Source organism: Rhododendron vialii, chromosome 3a (assembly GCF_030253575.1).
Source record: "Rhododendron vialii isolate Sample 1 chromosome 3a, ASM3025357v1".
In the NCBI taxonomy this organism is placed as follows: domain Eukaryota; kingdom Viridiplantae; phylum Streptophyta; class Magnoliopsida; order Ericales; family Ericaceae; genus Rhododendron; species Rhododendron vialii.
The window spans coordinates 4,097,473-4,118,169 of record NC_080559.1 but is presented as its reverse complement, the minus strand read 5'-3'; the positions used below and the strand labels follow the sequence as shown (position 1 = coordinate 4,118,169).

At 38.8% G+C, this 20,697-nt stretch overlaps 2 protein-coding genes and 2 long non-coding RNA genes across 9 annotated transcripts; 2 read left to right on the top strand and 2 right to left on the bottom strand.

Annotated features, from left to right (window-relative positions):
• The first annotated feature begins 327 nt into the window (after window positions 1-327).
• Window positions 328-4,454, top strand: LOC131318631 (uncharacterized). Its single transcript, XM_058348542.1, has 3 exons — window positions 328-698; window positions 2,675-2,939; window positions 4,001-4,454. Exons 1-3 carry the CDS (start codon window positions 416-418, stop codon window positions 4,233-4,235), a joined length of 783 nt encoding a protein of 260 aa, XP_058204525.1. The 5' UTR covers window positions 328-415; the 3' UTR covers window positions 4,236-4,454.
• A 1,167-nt stretch (window positions 4,455-5,621) lies between these two features.
• On the top strand, window positions 5,622-17,357 carry LOC131318620 (L-galactono-1,4-lactone dehydrogenase, mitochondrial). 6 transcript variants are annotated; one of them, XR_009197755.1, is made up of 8 exons: window positions 5,622-6,399; window positions 6,890-7,140; window positions 7,636-7,821; window positions 8,359-8,779; window positions 10,418-10,558; window positions 10,635-10,660; window positions 11,977-12,151; window positions 13,648-14,188. XR_009197755.1 is itself a non-coding variant. In XM_058348529.1 (7 exons), exons 1-6 carry the CDS (start codon window positions 5,731-5,733, stop codon window positions 12,133-12,135), a joined length of 1,827 nt encoding a protein of 608 aa, XP_058204512.1. In that variant the 5' UTR covers window positions 5,622-5,730; the 3' UTR covers window positions 12,136-12,151; window positions 17,274-17,357. The 6 variants fall into 6 exon arrangements, 4 of the variants coding, with proteins under 4 accessions (XP_058204512.1, XP_058204511.1, XP_058204510.1 ...); XR_009197756.1 differs by lacking the exon at window positions 13,648-14,188 and adding an exon at window positions 12,487-12,637; XM_058348529.1 differs by lacking the exons at window positions 10,635-10,660; window positions 13,648-14,188 and adding an exon at window positions 17,274-17,357.
• On the bottom strand, window positions 13,513-14,607 carry LOC131318634 (uncharacterized). Its single transcript, XR_009197757.1, has 3 exons — window positions 14,431-14,607; window positions 14,225-14,312; window positions 13,513-13,717 (listed from the first exon to the last, which is right to left on the bottom strand). It is a non-coding gene; the product is annotated as an uncharacterized LOC131318634 (long non-coding RNA).
• On the bottom strand, window positions 17,095-17,899 carry LOC131318635 (uncharacterized). The gene is made up of 3 exons (XR_009197758.1): window positions 17,649-17,899; window positions 17,446-17,533; window positions 17,095-17,343 (listed from the first exon to the last, which is right to left on the bottom strand). It is a non-coding gene; the product is annotated as an uncharacterized LOC131318635 (long non-coding RNA).
• Window positions 17,900-20,697: the final 2,798 nt, after the last annotated feature.

Below are 20,697 nucleotides of genomic sequence, written 5' to 3'. Positions count from 1 at the left end.
TGGAAAATTTACTCAAAATTTGGATTTGGGTTAGGAAAAAGAGTTAAAAGAGTAGGGATATACCAAGGTTTTGAATACCATACTGAAAATGATACCATTTTTAGTTACTGTTACAATACGTACTAGTATTGGTGTGATACTTGGTCTGTTTCAAATTCCTCGTTAATTTTATTATATATGAAATACCTTGCAAATGTACTTATAAACTAACGGAAATGCTGTCAAGCACCTCCTGCCAAATGAATACTGAGAGATCAATCGGACCGTTCATCTCCACGATTGACGGTTGTGTCACTCTTTTATGTTGGAGATAGCTTTGACTACTCCAAACATGGGCTCCACCGCTCCCCCTCAAATTATTATCCACTGATGCTCTTACGAAACCCTTCAGAACAATCGCTACGCAGAGAGAGATATGGGGGGTTCTTCAACGTCGGAAGACTTCTCGGTGTTCGTACTGGCCTCGGATCTTGGCATCGACGCCCGCCCTTTCTTGTCCGCGTCCGACAGGCAAACAACAGAAGATCATCATCAATCCCTTCCTGCTCCTACCGATGACAACTGGCACGACTGTCCCTCTGACCTCCCCGCCGACGAGGACTTCTCCGACCTCGAATTCTTGCAGTTCTTCCGCCTCGAGAACGGCTCCGACAAGGACGGCAATCGCATCTTCCGGATCGTCGGAAAATACTTCCCGGGTAAAACTCATTGCCCACCTTGATACAGTAATTTTTTCCTGAATCCTGGCCAGGCTTACGCAAACTTCGACTAATTTGGCTGGCCAATTTCACCGTTCACTAGCAGATGACCCCATTAAAGCCGGGTCAAAGTCCTTGTAGTCCTTAGGGCATCTCCGACCAATCATCCTAAACACCTTTGTGCCCTAGAACAAGGCACCTTTTTGTCTCCATTCCTTCAGTACCCATCCTCCAAAACACATTTTTTGTCTCTATTCTTCCAAATATGGAGTATGAACTGTTTTCATCCTCCAAAAACAGAGGATGGAAGTACAATCCTTCGCAAATGTAGTATGGGTTGAAGCATTATTTTCCTCCAAACTGGAGGAATTGTTATCGAAAAGGTGTTTTGGAGGGCAAAAATGTGTGTTGGAGGATTGCATTGGAGTAGCTCTTAGGAGGAGCAAACAGCAAACCCTAAGGCTCAAGCCTTGATGAGCGGTTTTGCCCGCCTAAATATGTGGACTTGGGCTATGTTTAGTGTTAGGTTTTAGCTCTTCTAATCCAACGACATTTTGGATGCTTTTGGCATCTGCTTTTTATTTTTCAAAATTTGAGGATTTATTGACTTAATATGTGAATACTTATACTTGTTCATGGATATCACTTCCCTTTACGTATTGCACGGTTAAAGCCTGTTTGATTGGCTGGATTAAGTATCTTCCATATGGTCCGACAATACTTCCCTGGTAAATTAGCACTTTACATATGTGGACGTGGACTTTGTGTCATATTTGATTGTGGCTGTTTTGAGTGTACGTAGTTTGAGCTTTAGAATTTTTTGCAGGATCTGGATTGGTTTTGTTTGATTCCATGAACTTTTTGGATTCTTTTGGCCTCTGGGTTTTGTTTGTTTTTGCAATTTTTTAGGATTTATTGAACTTTAGTATTTGAATACTTGTTCGTGGATATCATTCCCCTCTATCCCTATGTATTGTGGGCTTACACCAAGGGCCTGCTTGATTAGCTGGATTAAGTTTGGGATTTATTACATGTCCCATGGGACTCATTTTTGGTATCTGAACCTATTAGTGGGTGGTTACTGATACACAACCATCCCCTTAAAGCATGTTATGTACAATACCTTGATGCCCTATTTGCTGTTCTGGATTATAGGGAAGGAATAAAAAAGGCAAGAAATTTCAAAAGACTTATAGTGGGGGATTAGTTCCACGTATCCGAGGTTATTGTACATCGATGGACATTTCATCCCGAGTCCCGACTACAAAAGTTCTAACCCAACGCAAGATATGGGGCCTCCTTAATCTGTAGTCCGATGACTCCAATCCATGCTTTGATCAGAACAAACAAACGGGCCATCCCATATTTTTATCCCTTGTTATAGTCTTACCTATCTAATGTGATTTAATGGATTGTTAGTTTTTAGCTGCATTTCCCCCACAAATTGTGCTTTTTGAACAAGTTAGCTGTGTTTAGTTGCTTCTTATTAACCAAAATTTAAACTTTCTTTGTCACTTTTGTAGAAAGAAACTACTCAATTTGGTAACAATATGCCCAGTCCTAACGAGTATGCTGGATGTTTTCACTTCCTTGCTGCTTTTCCATGAAATGTCAAAGCTTTGTAATAGAATGTGAGTAATGCTAGGTACAGAAAACTTACCTCGAAAAGAGCAACTATGGTTGAGATTCACTTTGATGTGTGTCTTCCAGTGGAATTGACATGTGTGTAGTTTGTGTCTATGCATTAATGAAAATAAGACAGTATGAGTTCTGTTGTATGTAGCCTTAATTCATTACTTTCGAAGTGCCAGTGAGTATTCAAATTATTTGTTCAATCTCTGTTGGGTTTCCTTATTTGACTTTTCTGTTCTCTACTTAACTGCCTTGGCTACATCATAGTTTCTTTGCATTTCCTTTTGTCCATTAATTGATGCCCATCTGACTCACTTGTTTATTTGGTCTTTTATGGTAACCAGCTCCAGTTGTAGCTGGGGAAAGGCTGAAAAAGTTTGTTTTTCACAAAATCAATACTGAGATGCCGGAAGGACCCTTCTGCATCGTCTACATGCACAGCACCGTGCAGAAGGAAGATAACAACCCTGGCTTAACGATCTTGAGGTGGATCTATGAAGAGCTTCCTTCTGATTGTAAGGATAGGCTGCAGGCTGTTTACTTCATTCATCCGGGGCTCCGCTCAAGGCTGGTCATTGCCACTCTTGGCCGACTCTTTTTAACCGGAGGGTAAGTTGTTTGGTGATACCCGTAATTCTTATTCAGCGGAAACAGAGATTGCAAAATCATCTTAACTTTCAAAACGTGGCTGCAATTTTCCTAAGTGGAATGCATATTTTGTTTTGGAGAGCTAAGTTATAGTGGCTGGTTGAAGTGCTACTAGAGGCCAGTAATATGTGTGTACTCTAAATAGCGAAACTCTTCTGGCAACTAATGTCAAAGATGATGCGATCTTAGCAATGCTGTTTAGATCTGGATTTGGCATCAGTTTAGGTGGTTCTTGAGAAAGATTTTAACTTGCTATTGAGGTCCATAGGTGTGAATCTGGGGGCTTTGAATTGGGGCTTAATTTTACGTGGACTATAACTTAGCCCCAACAATCTCCTGAAAGTGTTGCATACCCATGAAGATACTTTCTTTTGCAGTTTTTTTTTTGGGGGTAAATTAACCACTTTATAGAGCAAACAAACAGAATATACAGAGTTTTCCAATACAAATTCTGAACTTTCTTTTGCAGTTATTGAGTAATAAAACAGATACCCCGTGTTTTGATATGTGGGATGCCACATACTTTTCCAGCAAAGTAATTAGTCCCATGCAATTTTTATCAGCTGAGGAATTGTATATGAGAACTAGAGAATTTGTATGCTTTAAGGGCCATTTTGAAATCACTGTAGGCTTGTCTGTTATCAGATGTAATTCTCCAAGACACTGATTTAAATACGTTACACAACTTTTAAATGTTTTAGCGTAACGTGCTCTCTTTTCCATGTTGTGTGATTGTGTCCCAAATGCATAAGGTTTTGGACTTCCTTTTGACGCTGCTGCTACTTATCTAGCTTGCATTATCCCTGCCCCTTTCTTTTTCCAATTATTTGCGAACTTTTTGCATTACGTTTTGTCTGCATGATGAATTTGGCTCATTGAGTCCCTGTATTATGTTGTCTCCTTACAATTTAAATCTTTAGTTTTGAAGTGAATATGTTTGTCTTTGGTTTCCGGGAAAAGAACCCTAAATTTCCACCAATGTGTTCTTATGCTCGCAATTCGTTCTTTTTTTGGTTGTAAAGCTTATATTGGAAAATCAAGTATGTAAGCCGCCTGCAGTACCTTTGGGAAGACATAAGGAAAGGAGAGATTGAGATCCCGGAGTTTGTGCAGAATCATGATGATATTCTGGAGGATAGACCGTTGACGGATTATGGAATTGAACCTGATCCTTTCCACTTAACTGAGATGCCGACCTCAGCCTACTCATTTGGGAGGTATGATGAGAGGTGGGCGACCCGAGAGTTTATGTCTTAGTTTGTGACTTTTATGTGAGCTCAAGTTAGAGTATGTACGCCTTTGTATTGGCTTATATTTCAAGCTCAAGCCTTGTACAGAAACCAATTATGTTGTGCCTTGTATTGGGAAACTCTGATTGATGATAAACTGTATTAGGAATCTCTGAACGTTTCAGCCTGTATGCTAAATTTCAGCAAACGTTTAAGATTTGTCGGGAATACATGGTGTTTGTCTCTATATCAATGTGTATGAATATGAACTGTACCTTAACTGTTATGATTTCGACTTATAAACGCATATGAATGGGTAGAAATATTGGAATGCTCTTTCCATCAGAATTTGCTTTCTCCCGATGATTTCTTTGTTCTATCGCTTTCTCCAAAGGTGGTTGAGTTACATCACACGTCGTGTTCTGCATTGTGGACACATTTGGTTGTTGGCGATGAAAGTCTGTTCTCCGGTATATTTGTCGGTAGAACTGCTAAGCAGAATTGGATGGGCTAGTGTATCTCTCTTCATACTGCTAATCACCACACCTCCATACTCCAACCAAGCCCTGACTAAACCTCTCCCTTTTTCTAATCTCAGTCCCTCACTTCCCCTCCTTTGTACTCCGCCTTACCCGCGACAGTCTTCATTGAATCAAGTATTACCTGCGACAATCGGGTTGCGATAAACTAACTTAACCGTTGCACTAAGGCCACAAAGTCGCTTTGTTTCGCGCTTGCAGCCCCAAATGTTTCGTGAGAGAAATCTCATCAGTGCAGATCGAAGTTTCTGCAAAAGATAATGTCTACAATCCACAACAAACCGTCTCAAAACGCAAAACTCAATTAAAGTTTTGAGTAATGGGTTCTCAAAGTTATTTTACAAAATTACTGAAACATAATCGTGTTTTTCAAGTAATGGTTTTTTATGATTATATCAGTTTTGAACGTTAAAGTTAATATTTTCTGTTTGAACTCTAAAATTTACGTTTAATTCATGCTCCAAAGAAAAATTTCACGGACCGAATCATGTGCTACGGTTCTTGAATTTTTAAAATTGTGTCCGGACCATCGATCTACGATTCCGAACCAAGATGTACCGTTCGATCTGGTTCGAACCGTTTTTACCGACTTTTGTTGCAACCCTATTTGCCCGGTCATTTCCCCCCTAAAAACTGTATCTTCATAAAACAAAAATGATACTCACACAACAATTCAAACACAACACCAAACACAGCCTCTCACATACACGTGAACTCCACACACACTAGTATGTGTGGGCCCCACATATATGCGAGAGGTTGTGTAAGTTGTTGTGTGAGTAGCATTATTGTTCATAAAATCTGTACTTAACAAACCTGAATCCTGTATGGACATCAGGATATGTAGCCACTAGCCAGCCACATACCTGAAATTTATCATCACTCTCCTGGATTCCATAAACCCTGAAAAGTGAAAACCTCTCTCCCTCTCTTCTCAAGTCTCTCTCTCTAAAAACACTCTTTCACCTTAAACCGTAGTCCCAAATGTTCCGAGCTCTCCATCTCAGGCGATCCCTCCACCAATCCCTCCACCACCAAAACACCACCACCCCACACTCCCTCCCCCTCAAAATCCTAACCACCACCATTCCTCCCCAAAACCCCAAACTCACCCGGCCATTTTGCTCCACACCACCACCACTCCCCCCCTCTTCCTCCTCCGAATCCGAGCTCCGCAAGTACCTCGGCTACGCCGCCCTCCTCCTCGGCTGCGGCATCGCCACCTACTACTCCTTCCCCTTCCCCGAAAACGCCAAGCACAAAAAGGCCCAACTCTTCCGCTACGCCCCGCTCCCCGACGACCTCCACACCGTTTCCAACTGGAGCGGGACCCACGAAGTCCAAACTAGGGTTTTCCTCCAACCCGAATCGCTCCCCGAACTCGAGGCCATTGTGAGGGATGCTAATCAGAAGAAGCAGAAGATTCGGCCGGTCGGGTCGGGCCTGTCGCCGAATGGGATCGGGTTGACGAGGCTGGGGATGGTGAATTTGGCACTGATGGATAAGGTTTTGGAGGTGGATGAGGAGAGGAAGAGGGTTAGGGTGCAGGCTGGCATTAGGGTGCAGCAGCTTGTGGATGGGATTAAGGATTATGGGCTTACGTTGCAGAATTTCGCGTCGATTCGGGAGCAGCAGATTGGGGGTATTGTTCAGGTTGGGATTTTTGGGACAATTGAATAAATTGTTTTTTTATATGTTTGTGTCTTATGTTCTTAGCCATTGTATAGATTTTCTTGTTTGATTGTTCTAATGACAATTGTCCCCGTTTCGTAACATGAATAATCACACCGCACTAATTAGCATTTTTTTATCGCATGATACGTGTGGGATTGTTGTTGAATGGTTATGTAAATCATCTACCAGTTGTGCATTCGTAAACCGGGAATGAAATGTCGCGGGAATTTTAATCCAAACCCATGTTTAATCCAGGTAATAAAATCGACCCGGATAATTGCGTCTATGTTTTTATCTGATCACTGTAAATTTTATTACTTGATTGGTGTGTGCTGCCTAATGACATTTTCCTCCTCAAATTGCATCCAGGATACTGTTGTAGTGCACATTACTTCAAAAATTTACAGTGTTTAAATGTAACTTGAACTTTCGAAAAACTTGGCTCATTTTGTGCACTATGCATCTCTAGGTTGGCGCACATGGAACTGGTGCAAGGTTGCCTCCTATCGATGAGCAGGTCATCAGCATGAAACTGGTTACTCCTGCCAAAGGGACGATAGAGCTTTCAAAAGAGAAAGATCCTGAACTCTTCTATCTTGCTCGCTGCGGACTAGGGGGCCTTGGCGTTGTAGCAGAAGTAACTCTTCAGTGTGTTGATAGACAAGAGCTACTGGAGCACACTTTTGTTTCAAACATGAAAGAAATAAAGAAAAATCACAAGTAATCATTTTGCTTTTCTCTTTATCTAAAATGTTTCCCCTGAAATTTTCACGCAAAGAAGAAAAAAAAGGAAGAGAGATGTAACTAGTGGAGTTGATTTGACTGTCTTAGCTTCTGACTTAACCATTCTTACTGGACGCTACAGAATTTGGGTTAAATGCTGGAGATAGACCACAAATTATGGGCAATGGATCTAGAATTGCTGTTTTTTAGCGGAGTTTTAAATTTGCCTGATAATATGGCAGATAGGTCTTGTCTGTGGTTGTTATTGTGTGTGGTTTTTATTGTTGGTAATTTGTTTCTTCTATGTTGTTTAAAACCTATCAGGGGTGAGGCTTAGATACTAGATGCAAGCAAAGCTTTTAGTTTTTCATTGTTAAAAACTCTCGGTGTGTTAGCTTTCCTTGTGCGGGATGCATGCACTCGTGTGTAATATCACATGAAATATTTTACTTTCTCCAGACTCTCACTTATCCTCTCCCTTTCTTTTTGTAGGAAATTGCTATCGGAGAACAAGCATGTGAAGTATCTTTATATTCCATATACTGACACTGTTGTGGTTGTGACGTGCAACCCTTTCTCCAAATGGAAAGGTCCTCCCAAGTTTAAACCAAAATATAGTCAAGATGAAGCTATACAGCCTCTTCGTGACTACTACCAAGAGTCTCTCAAGAAGTACAGGTGAAAAATTGTCTTGATTTTGCTTCAACTTCATTTCACTATTTACTAGTCACGGTTATTCTCTTGCTAGAATTGAGTTAGAAAATAATAATTCTCTTGGTTATGCCAAAGATTGATCCAATGCCATGCTTCCTTCATCTAGTGCTTCCTTTCCTTCTTGCTTTTTCATGTTCTCAATAATCTTATGTGAGTGAAGGTGTCAACAAATGGTTAAGCTTACATGATGAAGTGTAGAAGAATTACACCATGAGAAAGAGGAAACGGAATTTTTTGTGTTGCTCTGTGAATTGTAATTTGCTTGCCTATTGTCTTTGCCTACTTTTTTTTTTTTTTTTTGCTATTTCCACTGCATTTCTTGAAGCTTCTGTTAATGGATATCGTTGGTGCATTCCTGATTAAAAGCACCAACCTCAGTGGTTCTGGCAATTTATTTTCTGATTATTCTGACAATTTACCTATTGTTGGCAGTCATGTTGTTCCTAGCTTTGTAGTGCTGTTTATTTCGGTTCATCACCTGCTTTAAATAGCTATTTGCAGAGGTGAAGGGAATGTTGCCAAATCTCCGGACAAAGGTGAAGCAGACATAAGTGAGCTTTCATTTACTGAGCTAAGAGATAAATTACTTGCCCTGGATCCTCTCAACAAAGACCATGTGGTAAAGGTCAATCAGGCTGAGGCAGAGTTTTGGAGGAAGTCAGAAGGATACAGAGTAGGCTGGAGTGATGAAATTCTTGGCTTTGATTGTGGTGGCCAACAGTGGGTATCGGAGACATGTTTACCTGCTGGAACCTTATCAAAGCCCAGTATGAAAGATCTTGAATACATAGAAGAGCTGATGCAACTTATAAACAAGGAACTGATACCTGCACCTGCTCCTATAGAACAGCGGTGGACAGCTCGCAGCAAGAGCCCCATGAGCCCCGCTTCAAGCAAATCAGAGGATGATATTTTCTCTTGGGTAATTGCAATGCAGTTGTTTCATTGCTTTCGATTCATTCTGAAATTAGCCTTTTTGTCGCAATATTTGAAGAGCCTTGCTAGCATGCAAAATATTAAATATGCCTGTAGTCCTTCAAGTTTTTATTTTCCAGCTTTTAACATGAGCCATTTTCAGCGCCGCCATCGCATATGTTCTTGTGCTTACACATTTTGGCATGACTTTGTTGACTGTTTTGGATGTTCACTTTAGCTTGTCAAGACTGGTGGTTTGCAATGATCAAGCTCAATAGTATTGTTTAGCAGTTATTTTTTTCAATCCTTTTTTGTGTATGTCCTCAGTTATAGGCTTTTTCTGTAATCAAGTTCTCCTTTTCGTTCTAATACATTTTCAAGGTTTCCTCAAATCACATATGAGCCTTGTGCATTTATCAATCTTTCCTTATTTCTTCCCACACCTGATCACTCCTCTATATCAGTATTCAGTAGCTAAGAACGAAATTGTTGCACATGCAATGCTAGCAACCTAAGAAGGACGAGTACATGGACATGAGATGCAATTATGACGCAAAGATATGGTAGTTTTGAAATCATTAAGATGCGAAAATGGTGGGGAATTGGGGATACATGTTGAGTAAACATCTATCTTTGCATGTATGATGAGAAAGTATGTTGTTTCTTTTTATGTGACCAATTTATTTTTGCTATTAAACTATTAACAAGTTAGTTATGTTTCTAGGTTTATTGGATAAAAGTGCAAGTAGACTTTATTGTCTTACTTTTTGAAGTTGCTTACAATCAACTGTTCTCGAAGTGTAGTCTTCAACATGGGAAAACCAGATGGAAGGACAATTCTTTGTATTCCATGTGTTTTTCGAGAATGCATAGGCTATTCATTTCTTATTCTTTGTACTTTATTGTTTATTCCAAAGTGGCATTTCCATTTTGGTTTGATAAAAAAAATTAAGAGAATGAAACTCATTTGGGAACTTGTCGAATATAAGTCAGCATGTGTCTGAAGAGTGTCTATTCAGAGTCTCAGACAGGGTCATGACAGCGTACTTGGTGTGTCCTTGCGTCCATGCTGATAACTGAACATTTTAGGCAGTAGATACATAATTTGATCTGGCTTCTTGTGGTTGAGCACGTTTCTAAGTTATGTTTCGTGGGAACTGAGAAGCAACTCTTGGATTTGTTTGTCTCCATGGTTACTAACTGGTGACTAACCACCCAGCATTTAGGTTTAAAGCACACACTTTTGACAGTTTGGTGAACTCTTAACTCGTTAAAGTTTCGCAGAATTTGGATTTCTTGGTCTTGCCTGAATAAAACATGTAAAAACTTTAAATAATGGAGCCTTGCCAATTGGGTAGCTATAAGAAGTAAGAACCCATAACTATGATCAAGCTTCATCAAGTCTGGCTTGTCAGTTGGCTCTTTTCGACGTATTAAAGCTCCTAACAATGAGGTCATGAAGAATATCATATTAATCAAATGTGCACATTTGGTATGAATTGAGTTCGATTTTTCTGCGTACTAGTTTCGTGTCTTGTGAACTTTATAGGAGGAGCTTCAGTGTACAGCGACTCCAATCACTGGTGCTGTAGATTGTTTGATTGGACACTTTGTATTCTTATATCATTTTAATTCCTTGTTTCAGGTTGGTATAATTATGTACCTTCCTACAGCGGATGCTCGCCAGAGGAAAGAAATAACTGAGAAGTTTTTCCACTACAGGCATTTGGCCCAAACACAGTTGTGGGATCGGTATTCTGCTTATGAACATTGGGCTAAGATTGAGGTAGCAGACAATTCCCACATATGCTTTTCCTTTGCAGTCCTTTTTCCAAACGTGGATTCTAAGAGTCTTTAAACAGAGAGAACAAGACGATGCAGTAAACTGGTAGGAATTTTCTGAAGATAGTTCTTACACATTCTAAGGACCAACACCTTGGTTCGGTCGAATAGTCATAGTTGTCAAATCGTGAATCGAATCGAGAATTGAAATGGTCATTTTTCGAATTGTGAATCGAATCGAATCGTGAATCGCTTTGATTCGGTCATGACTTCTATAATGCATAGAAACCTATGCTTATTGATTAGGGTAACAACGATATATACTACAAATGAACGATTTAGGCCTAAATCAATAAATACTTTCTTCTAAATGATGATTTGATAATAGCGTGGAATATTAGGTAAGTTGCTTCTATTGCAACTACCAAGAGATGATGATTCGTAAAGCCTACTTATGGTTCTTTTTGTACGAAAGAGTTATACTTACGGTTCTTTTTGTACGAAAGAGTTATAAGTACAAAACAAACCCTTAGAAGGTCTATAGGGTTGTTATATTCCATTTATCTTCCTCATTTTCGATTCACTCTCGTAATAAATTTCTTTTTCTTATTACCTATCCATATAACATAGACAAAAGATGACATATAACAATACTAGACCTTAAAAAAATATTTGAACCCTTTTCAAACAACAAAAGAAGCAAAACAAGAGTAAAAAATGAATTTCGGAAATTTTAAGTGAATCGAACGATTCACTGATTCACTTACGATTCTCAGCTATTTCCGATTCGGCAGCCTATTCGTATCGATTACCCACCGAATCGTATCGAATCGTACGATACGAATTGTAAATCACCGATTCACTTACGATTCTCAGCTATTTCCGATTCGGCAGCCTATTCGTATCGATTACCCACCGAATCGTATCGAATCGTACGATACGAATCGTGAATCGTACGATTCTGACAACTATGCGAATAGTTATTGGCAAAAAGCTAAAACAGCATATAGATATTACTTTCGCATTATTTGCACACACACTAGTTACACAGCCTGAGTTTTAAGATAAGAACTTTTGTAATTGTTTCTTCAATTTTCTGAGATGATATTTTCTTTACTATATATCTTTTGAATAGTATAGAGGTCGTAAGGTTCACAACGTTCTGGGTTAATTCATGTTTATTTCCATTTTCCACACATTTTACGTATACGACCTACGGACCTAACTATGTAAAAATTCCAATAGTTCAAAAACTGAATTAACCCTTATACAATGCGTCCAAATATTCAATCTCTTGGCAAGTAACAAAGGTTAGTTTCTAAACTTTGTCCTCTGTAGTCCTGAGTTCTGGTTGTTAACGTAGCTTGCGGGTGATCTCTGGATAAAACTAGCAATAGTTGCTTAGTAAGATATTTTGTGTAGGTTCCTAAGGACAAGGAAGAGCTTGCAACTTTGCGAGCAAGGTTGAGGAAGCGTTTTCCAGTGGATGCGTACAATAAAGCACGAAGTGAATTGGACCCCCATCGGATCCTTTCTAATAACATGCTGGAGAAGCTATTCCCACAGTCGGATACAATTTGAGAATCACTGCTGCCTGGTTAGTACTTTATTTGTGAAATATTATTCTTGATTTGGTTAAACTTTTAACGATCTTGCTCGGTTATTATATTTCGCTTCCTGAAGTGGATCATTGACCATAAAAGTTGAGAGGGAATAGGATTTAAACTCGAGGTGTGCCATTAAACTGGTGGAGAATAAAGCCTATGCATGATTGAAGCCTATTTCGTCAATTGGATGCTGCCTTTAATTCCCAAAGTCCTGCTTAACAAATAACGGATTATTAAATTCTGAGCTAGGTGATGAGAGTCATCTCTTTTATTGTGTTCATGTGTTGTTTAATTGTTAGGTTCTGATCTGGACGTTATTTTATAGTTTCCCACCGAGGCATTTGTATCAATCCTTCTGGAGCTAGCTGGCATGATCTAGGACTGTATCTTAATTACGTTTGAAATTTCAACAGGTGTCAACAAAATAGAGATAAGTTGCAATATTGTATCTATATATCCGTCGTAAGATGTTAGATATATCACCTAACCGTGTAGATATTTTATTTGACTTTAGGTGTACCTGAGGCCGTCTCTGAAGTGTAACCTGGGTTTTGAATTTCGTAGCCTACTCACGTACTGTTTTTTATTCAAATCCGGTATCCTAGAGCTGTAATTCATTTTGGACGCAAATCACGGTCGGTAGTGGCCGATATTGGGTATTTATGGCTGATACTGGCCAATACCAGTCGGTATTGGACTACACAGGATTATTTTAAGTTTTGTTTTTGTATCACGGTCGGTAGTGGCCGATATTGGGTATTTATGGCTGATACTGGCCAATACCGGTCGGTATTGGACTACACAGGATTATTTTAAGTTTTGTTTTTGTATCAATTTGATGTTTGTTTTATGCTTAATTTAATGATAAATCCGAAATGGAACCCAGATTTCACCGGTTCCGGTACGTACCATACTAGTAGAAAAACTGGTACCTCTTGTTGGTATGGTATTAAGAACATTTGCTTATGTTGTGTGTGTGTGTGTGTATATATATTGTAGCCATGTAACATAATTAAAATGAACCTTCTCAAGGTTTGGTTTGCTATTAGGTAGGTCTGATAATGTGAAATGCTCAGTTGGATGAAGAAAGGGGAAAAAGGAGGGATTTCCGGTATCAATACTTATGGAATAGCCATACTCTACTGGGTTTTTGTCTATCGAGCAAGCCTTGTTTGTAGAAAAAATTGTTCAGTCAAACAATGGATTTACGATTTAGTTTTGAGATGAAAATTCTATCATGAGTACTGCCGTATTTTCATCCTATTTCTGCTTATACTTGGAACAGTTTAGTTTGCCGAAGCACATCCAAATTAGATTTGTTGACAAGATCAACCATTTTCAAGAAACGAAAAGCACAAACATAAATTTTTATTAGCTCTCTAGTTGATCACAAATAACATCAACTATACGACAAGTTACACGATCTAGGAATATTACAAGCTCATAGCCATGATATAAATATGATTGACACAATGTTCTTATGCAGATATTGCCCTAAAAGAGTCATCTTTCAGCAGCATTCTTCACAGATAAAACAGCAACACAGAGCAGCAAGGCTGCAAAACAGAAGAGTAAATCAATTATCAAAACATTGATGATTTTTTTTAAAATAAAAAAACCTGATCAGCCTTCTATATGAAGGGAATGGGTAAGTCCGCAGTTAATGTGAGCACATCGTTTTTGAGATTTATCTCGTATAGCTTTGTGGTGGTTCATAAACTCAGTTCAGGTAAAACGGGTGGTGAAATACCGAACATTTGATCACCCCGACCATCACTTCAGAAGTTTACGATTTAAGAGTTCTTTGGCAGTAACAACATCAGTTTTCCAAATTCAGTCGTATGACTTTGGTCGTAGTGCTTCTTTCGCTGTTTTTTAGCATCAATTCGAGGTGTGTTCAAACTCTTTGAATTCTCTCCTATGTCATGTGAAGTTCTTGTATTTTTGCCTATATAGAACAACTACTTTGGATTTTTCATTGTACAGAGTCTACTTAGAATTGATTGTGTTGATCCTCATATGCGAAATATCTGATTTTGACAATTGATACAGTGGATACTTACCAACCCTCAATGAAGCCCTTCTCTCCTCTCTTCTTCGTGCCAGGAAACCACTTCTTCTTCACCGTTGGAGGATTTTCACTTGGGTACCCTGGATTCAATTTTTTTTTGGTATGGACTAAAGGTCAGTTCATGAGTCTCCAACTCTGTGTGTGTGTGTGTGAGAGAGAGAGAGAGAGAGAGAGAGAGAGAGAGAGAGAGAGAGAGACCTGGAGGGGGTTGGTTCTCTTGCTGCTCGGTCTTGGCCATTTTTTTCTAGCAGAAACAACACCAACTGCAAGGGACTTGTTAAGTATCTGTTGAAACTCTGTTTACAAGTGATATGATGGGTGTCAGGTGCCGTGTCTATATATATACCCCTCAAAACTATATTTTATTTCGACTCATGGATGAGATTTGAAGGGGTGATGGCACTTTTTTATTGGTTGGTAGATGGTTTAAAGTTCTCTCTCCTGGTTTGAAAAATATCGGGTTCTATTCGGGTTGTAGTCCATGGTTAAGCCTTGAGCAGGTATTTGGTAAGGTTTGGTGGGCTATGTCTATTTTCTGTGTTATTTTGTTGTGTCGAAAAGTAGTCAACCCTGTTAAATTTGATGCTTGCGAATTTACATTACAACCCTAGCAGCGGACGCATTCGAATTTGGTAAGAAGGGTTTGATTCTGTTGGGGGCGTGACAGTACCAGACTCTCAGTATTGTTTGAAATCCTAACCCGGTAGAATCCGGGTGGAGCCTGACCCGTGAAACCTGTATCCCACCTCGATTACTCTAGAAAAGCAAGCATTATGGAAAAGCACGATTGAACTGCCAGCAAAAGAGTATTTGCCAAATCATAAAGATTTGAAAAGTGATCAGAAGCCTAATCAAAAGCTACCTTGAAAAGCTAACAGGAGAGGGTTTTAATTTCCTAGTTTTCACATTGCTTTTGAACTGGGTTCTTTTCTTGGTTGATGGGAGAGAATCTACGGCTCTAAAATACCATGAAATACTGTCAGAGTAAGGGAGAATAATTGGAAAAGTAATTTGGTGATCTACTTTAATGGAAGAACATATGCTCTGCTGCTAAACCAAAACCATGATTTGTCAAAGACAAAACGCGTTTATACTAGGAATTGTTTTGGTTAGATAAAAGAGCATGCCGTTTTCGGTTTACTTTTCGAGCATTAACCGCGAGACGTGAAAGCATGAGCAATTGAAGCCAAATGGCAGAGGAAATCTAAATTTTGCTTGATAGTCATGACATGTTTTGTCTTGCCCGGTGACAACCAATCGGCTTGCCATGTCTTGGCTTAGACCAGCTAAAATAGCATGTCGTTTTTGATATTTTTTTCGAGCATTACCCACGTAACGTGAAAGTAGGAGCAACAGAAGCCAAACGGCTAAGAAAATCTAATTTTTGCTCGATAGAGTTGTGCTGATAATTATGCCTATAATTGAGTACGCCCATTAATCTTTTCGAGTCGAATCCACCGACCCCAGATAGATGCAGGGCTTCATAAGTTTGCCACGTGCTAGTCACTCTCATAACTTGTTTTTTCTTGTCGACAAAAGGCAAAAATTTTAATTAGTAGGAATTAAGAATAATGTTACCAAGTTGGTTGATCTAAATTTTTTTTTATAACACAAGTGTCCAGATCAGTTTACACGCATTTCGATTAATTCTTGAGGACCAATTAACTAGCAAGGGACTATTTAATGTCCGGAAAATTTTAAGTGCAAAGAAAAGGCCTACACGAGTTGATAGCGCTTAGAAAGTTTCGAACGTTAGACCTAGGAGCTATCAAACTTCTAAATATCATGTCTTGAGTCTATTGACATCATACGTGGATTATTGTTGCATTATGCTAATCAAGAGTGGTTAATTGCACACGCATATGGATGTTGACCAAAATTAGACATCTGTATAGGATTAGGTGGATTGTGAAATCCTGACATCTGTACAAGAGGATGGATTAGGTGGATTGGGAAACAGTAAAGTCTACTGGTACAGATTTTTTATACAGATTTTGAGTACAGATTTTTTGTGGGGCCCACTACGGGTCCCACACAAATGATCCGAGCTATTCATTAAATGTAAAACAGTCTTTCAAGGACCCCAGTGAATAATCAATTCAATCCGATACTTATAGATGCTCGATCCAATCAACTAACTTTTGATTTAGATTCTCGGATAATAAAACATTATATGATTGGATCGAACATCTATAAGTATTGGATTGAACTGATTTTTCGCGGGGGCCCTTGAAAAACTGTTTTACATTTAATGAACAGCTCGGATCATTTATGTGGGACCCGTAGTGGGCCCCACAAAAAATCTGTACTCAAAATTTGTACAGAAAATCTGTACCAGTAGATTTACTGATTGGAAAATCCTGTAGTGCACGGCACCCTATAGGGCGCATACGGGCCATCGATCTTGACAATGAATGATTGGATATAATCTGAGTTTCTACAAATCCTACCTGTTCATTGTTTAGATGAAAATCCGAGTCGTTCATTGCCGAGATGAACGGCCGGATTGACCGCACTACACGTTTTAGTGCGGGGGTTACACTACAGCACCTCCGGGTCCAGGATTAGGTATACCTACAGTCATACAAATATATGTACAAGTCTGGTTCAAAAAAATTATCTATACAAGTGGATATATTTGATCAGATGTTTTTTCTCCAATCGCGATTTTGGATTATGTAGCCGCACAGTGAATTTAAGATTTAGTTCTGAGATGAAAATTCTAACATGCATGAGTACTATTGCCGTATTTCCATCCTATTATTCTGGTTATGGGTTATTTTCAAGAACACTCTTTCAACTATCACGTTTTGTCAACGTGACGTCCTCAGAGATTGATCAACCATTTTCAAGAAATGTAAAGCATACACGTAAATTTTTATTAGCACTCTAGTTGAATATCACATGTAACATCAACTATACGCCTAACCCAAAAAAAAAAAAAAAAACATCAACTATACGACAAGTTACATGATGTAGGAAATAATATTACAAAGCTAGCTCGTAGCCATGATGATTGACATAGCGTTCTTATGCAGATAATATTGCCCTAAAAGAGTCATCTTTCAGCAGCATTCTTCACAGACAAAACAGCAACACAGAGCAGCAAGGCTGCAAAACAGAAAGAGTAAATCAAAACATTGTTGATCCTATATCGAGTATTGGCATATGGGAAATATCTGATTATGATAAATTTATACAGTGAATACTTACCAAGCCTCAATGCAGCCCTTCTCTCCTCTCTTCTTAGTGCCACGAAACCACTTCTTCTTCACCGTTGGAGGATTTTCACTTGGGTACCCTGGATTCAAATATATATATATTTTTGTTATGAACTAAAGGTCTGTTCATACATCTCCAACTGTGTTGTGATGTGTGTGTGTGTGTGTGAGAGAGAGAGAGAGAGAGAGAGAGACCTGGAGGGGGTTGGTTCTCTTGGTTCTCAGTCTTGGCCATTTTTCTAGCAGAAGCAACACTAACTGCAATGTATGTGAAAACTCAAGGTACAAGTACTGCTATAATGGGTATCTGGTGCTGTGTATATATACACTTAAAGCTACTGAGTATATTTTAGCATTTCAATGCAAGGATGAGATTGGAAGGGGTGCTTGCACTTTTTTATTCGTTGGCATGCAAATGGTTTAGAAGTTTTCTTTCTCCTGGTTTCAAAAATATCGGGTTCTATTCGGGTCGCTGTCCATAGTTAAGCCTTGAGTACGCGTTTGGAAAAGTTCGGTGGGATATTATTTATTTTCTGTGTCATTTTATCATCGTGTCGAAATGTAGTCAACCCTGTTAAAATTTGTATGTATGTTAATTCTGTTGGGGGAAACCCTACCCCGGCAGAATCCTGGTAGAATCCGGGCGGGGCCCGACCGGCTAAACCTGTACGCTTGCATTACTCTAGAAAAGCAAGCTTAAAGCAAATGATATGGAAAAAGCACATAAAGATTGAATGCCAGCAAAAAGAGTAGTATTTGCCAAGTCATGAGGTTCGAGTCAAATCCACCGACCCCAGATAGATTTGGGCTTCATAAGTTTGCCACGTGCTAGTCATTCTCTCATACCTTATTTTTCCTTATCCACAAAGGCAAAAAATTTTAATTAGTACTCCCTCCGCCCCTAAATAAGTGTTCGGCGCGCAAAATTAGGTTTTATAAAACATGCATATTTTCTATTAAAAAATTTAATTTTTTTTCACAATCTAATAGAACTCATTGCTATCTATTGATTTGTGAAAAAAAATTAATTTTTTTAACGAAACAAATGCATCTTTTTGAAGGCCTAGTTTTGCGCGCCGGACACTTATTTAGGGACGGAGGGAGTAAGAATTAAGAACAATGTTACCAAGTCGGTTGATCTAATTTTTTTTTTTATAACACAAGTGTTCAGGCCAGCTTACACATATCTCGATTAATTTCTAAAGACCAATCGACGAGCAAGAGACCATTTAAAATCCCATGTATGACAAAAGACCAATCGACTCGCAAGGAACAATTTAAAGTCACACATATATAATCGACTTGCAAGGGATAATTTAAAGTCACACACACACACACACACACATATATAAAATCCACACGAGTTAATAACACTTAAGAAGTTTCGAACCTAAGACCTACGATCGAGCAAACTTCTAAATATCATGTGTTTGAGTCTCTTGACATCATACGAGGATTATTGTTTCGTTATGTTATTCGGAAGTGGTTGATTGCGGACGCATATAGATGTTGACCAAAATTAGACATCTGTACAAGAGGATAGGATTGGGCATATAAGTCCATACGAATATCTATACAAGTGGATGTTGATCAAATGTTTTTTTCTCTCTCTCTATCAGGTTTGAGTCATTAGTGCCGATGTCGATCTCAATTAGAGCTGATTATAAATTCATTTCCGGCTTAGGCGGAAACAGCTGAGAGTCCGCCCAGCCACGCGTCTGCAAATTAGTTAAGAATGTTGGGCGGGAGAGTCACGAAATCGAGTAATTTATTTAGCGGTCCCGGGCACCGTCATTTGGTGACGTGACGGACATCTTTATTTTTTTTGAACCTCAACCAACCCGGCACTTTTATTCACTATATACATTTTTATAAGCACAAGTGATACGACCACCACACGCCATGTGGGGTCCACTACAGAGCTAGTCCACTTTAGGCTCCGCAAAAATAAAGAAAAATATTTTATAAATTTTAAAATAATTATTTATAGGATCCCATAAAAAATTATTATTATCCGTTGGAGCTGATTAATTATTTTAAAATTTTTGAATATTTTTGTGGGATCCGAGTGAGCCCCACACGGTGTGCGGTGGGCCTAGATTTTTCACTCTACAAGATTCATACACTATATAAGACATGCACTAAGTAATGGAGTCCACAGAAAGGTGTGACAGATAAGAATATTAGGAATACCACGTGACAGTGCTCTAAGACCACCAAATGAGGTCCGGCTTCGACCTCATCAATGTGGATAAAGTTGATTGTCCTCAAAAAGAGTAGGTGAACAAATCCATGACTGCCTAGTATTTTGATTTACAAGATCCTCTCTTGGGCAGGAGTGGAAGACTGTATTTGGATACGAGAACACAGTGGCGGATTCAGGATGTTTGTACAAGATGGGTCACTATTTGAGTATAAAAATGGCTCTGAGATTTCAGGGCTCAAAGCGAACCTTAAATATGACATCCTCGATAATTTTTTGTTAAATAATTGAAAAAGATAAAATCACTCAAAGAAAGTTGAACCTTTGTTAATTTTATTGGTTTTGAATTAATATCATGGAGTGGACAATAACAAAAAACAAAATTGCTTCGAATGCGGGAAAAAAAAAACATTTTATAATTGCACATAATTTGAGTTTCAAAAATGTCCATACTAGTACTTTTAAAATTGAATATATTTTTTTTAATGATGTTCAAAATTTAATCACTTATTGAATTAGTAAAATAGTAAATGAAAGCTTTTTTTAATGTGTATATATGATTGGAGCAGTAAAAAGGAAGCGAACGTCAAAACAGAAGTAGAAATGGAGGTAACAAATTTTGAACCTCTGACCTCTTGGCAATTACAAGAATGCCTTACCGCTAGACCATTGTTCAACTTGTTAAAAGTGGTAGCATATTTATTATTCATTAACACACTGGATCTGCCCCCGAAAACTCGAACAAGTCCGGCCAAATATCCCTCCGCCAAAATTTGTTTGATCTTTTTTAGAGCTTGCGCCACTTCTAAATGACCTATATTTTTTAATTTATACTAATGTTTAACGTAATTTTTGAAACCTATGTCTAATAAACAACAAATGGGAAAATGACGACCAATGACGTGTTTTGATAATTAATACCCGCCAAGGACATGCTGACAACATTTGTTAATGCTGAAAATGTCCTCGGCGGATATTAATTATCAACATCCTGGGCCGTCATGTTCCCTTAGCCTATTGAATAGGGCCCAGATATAAAGC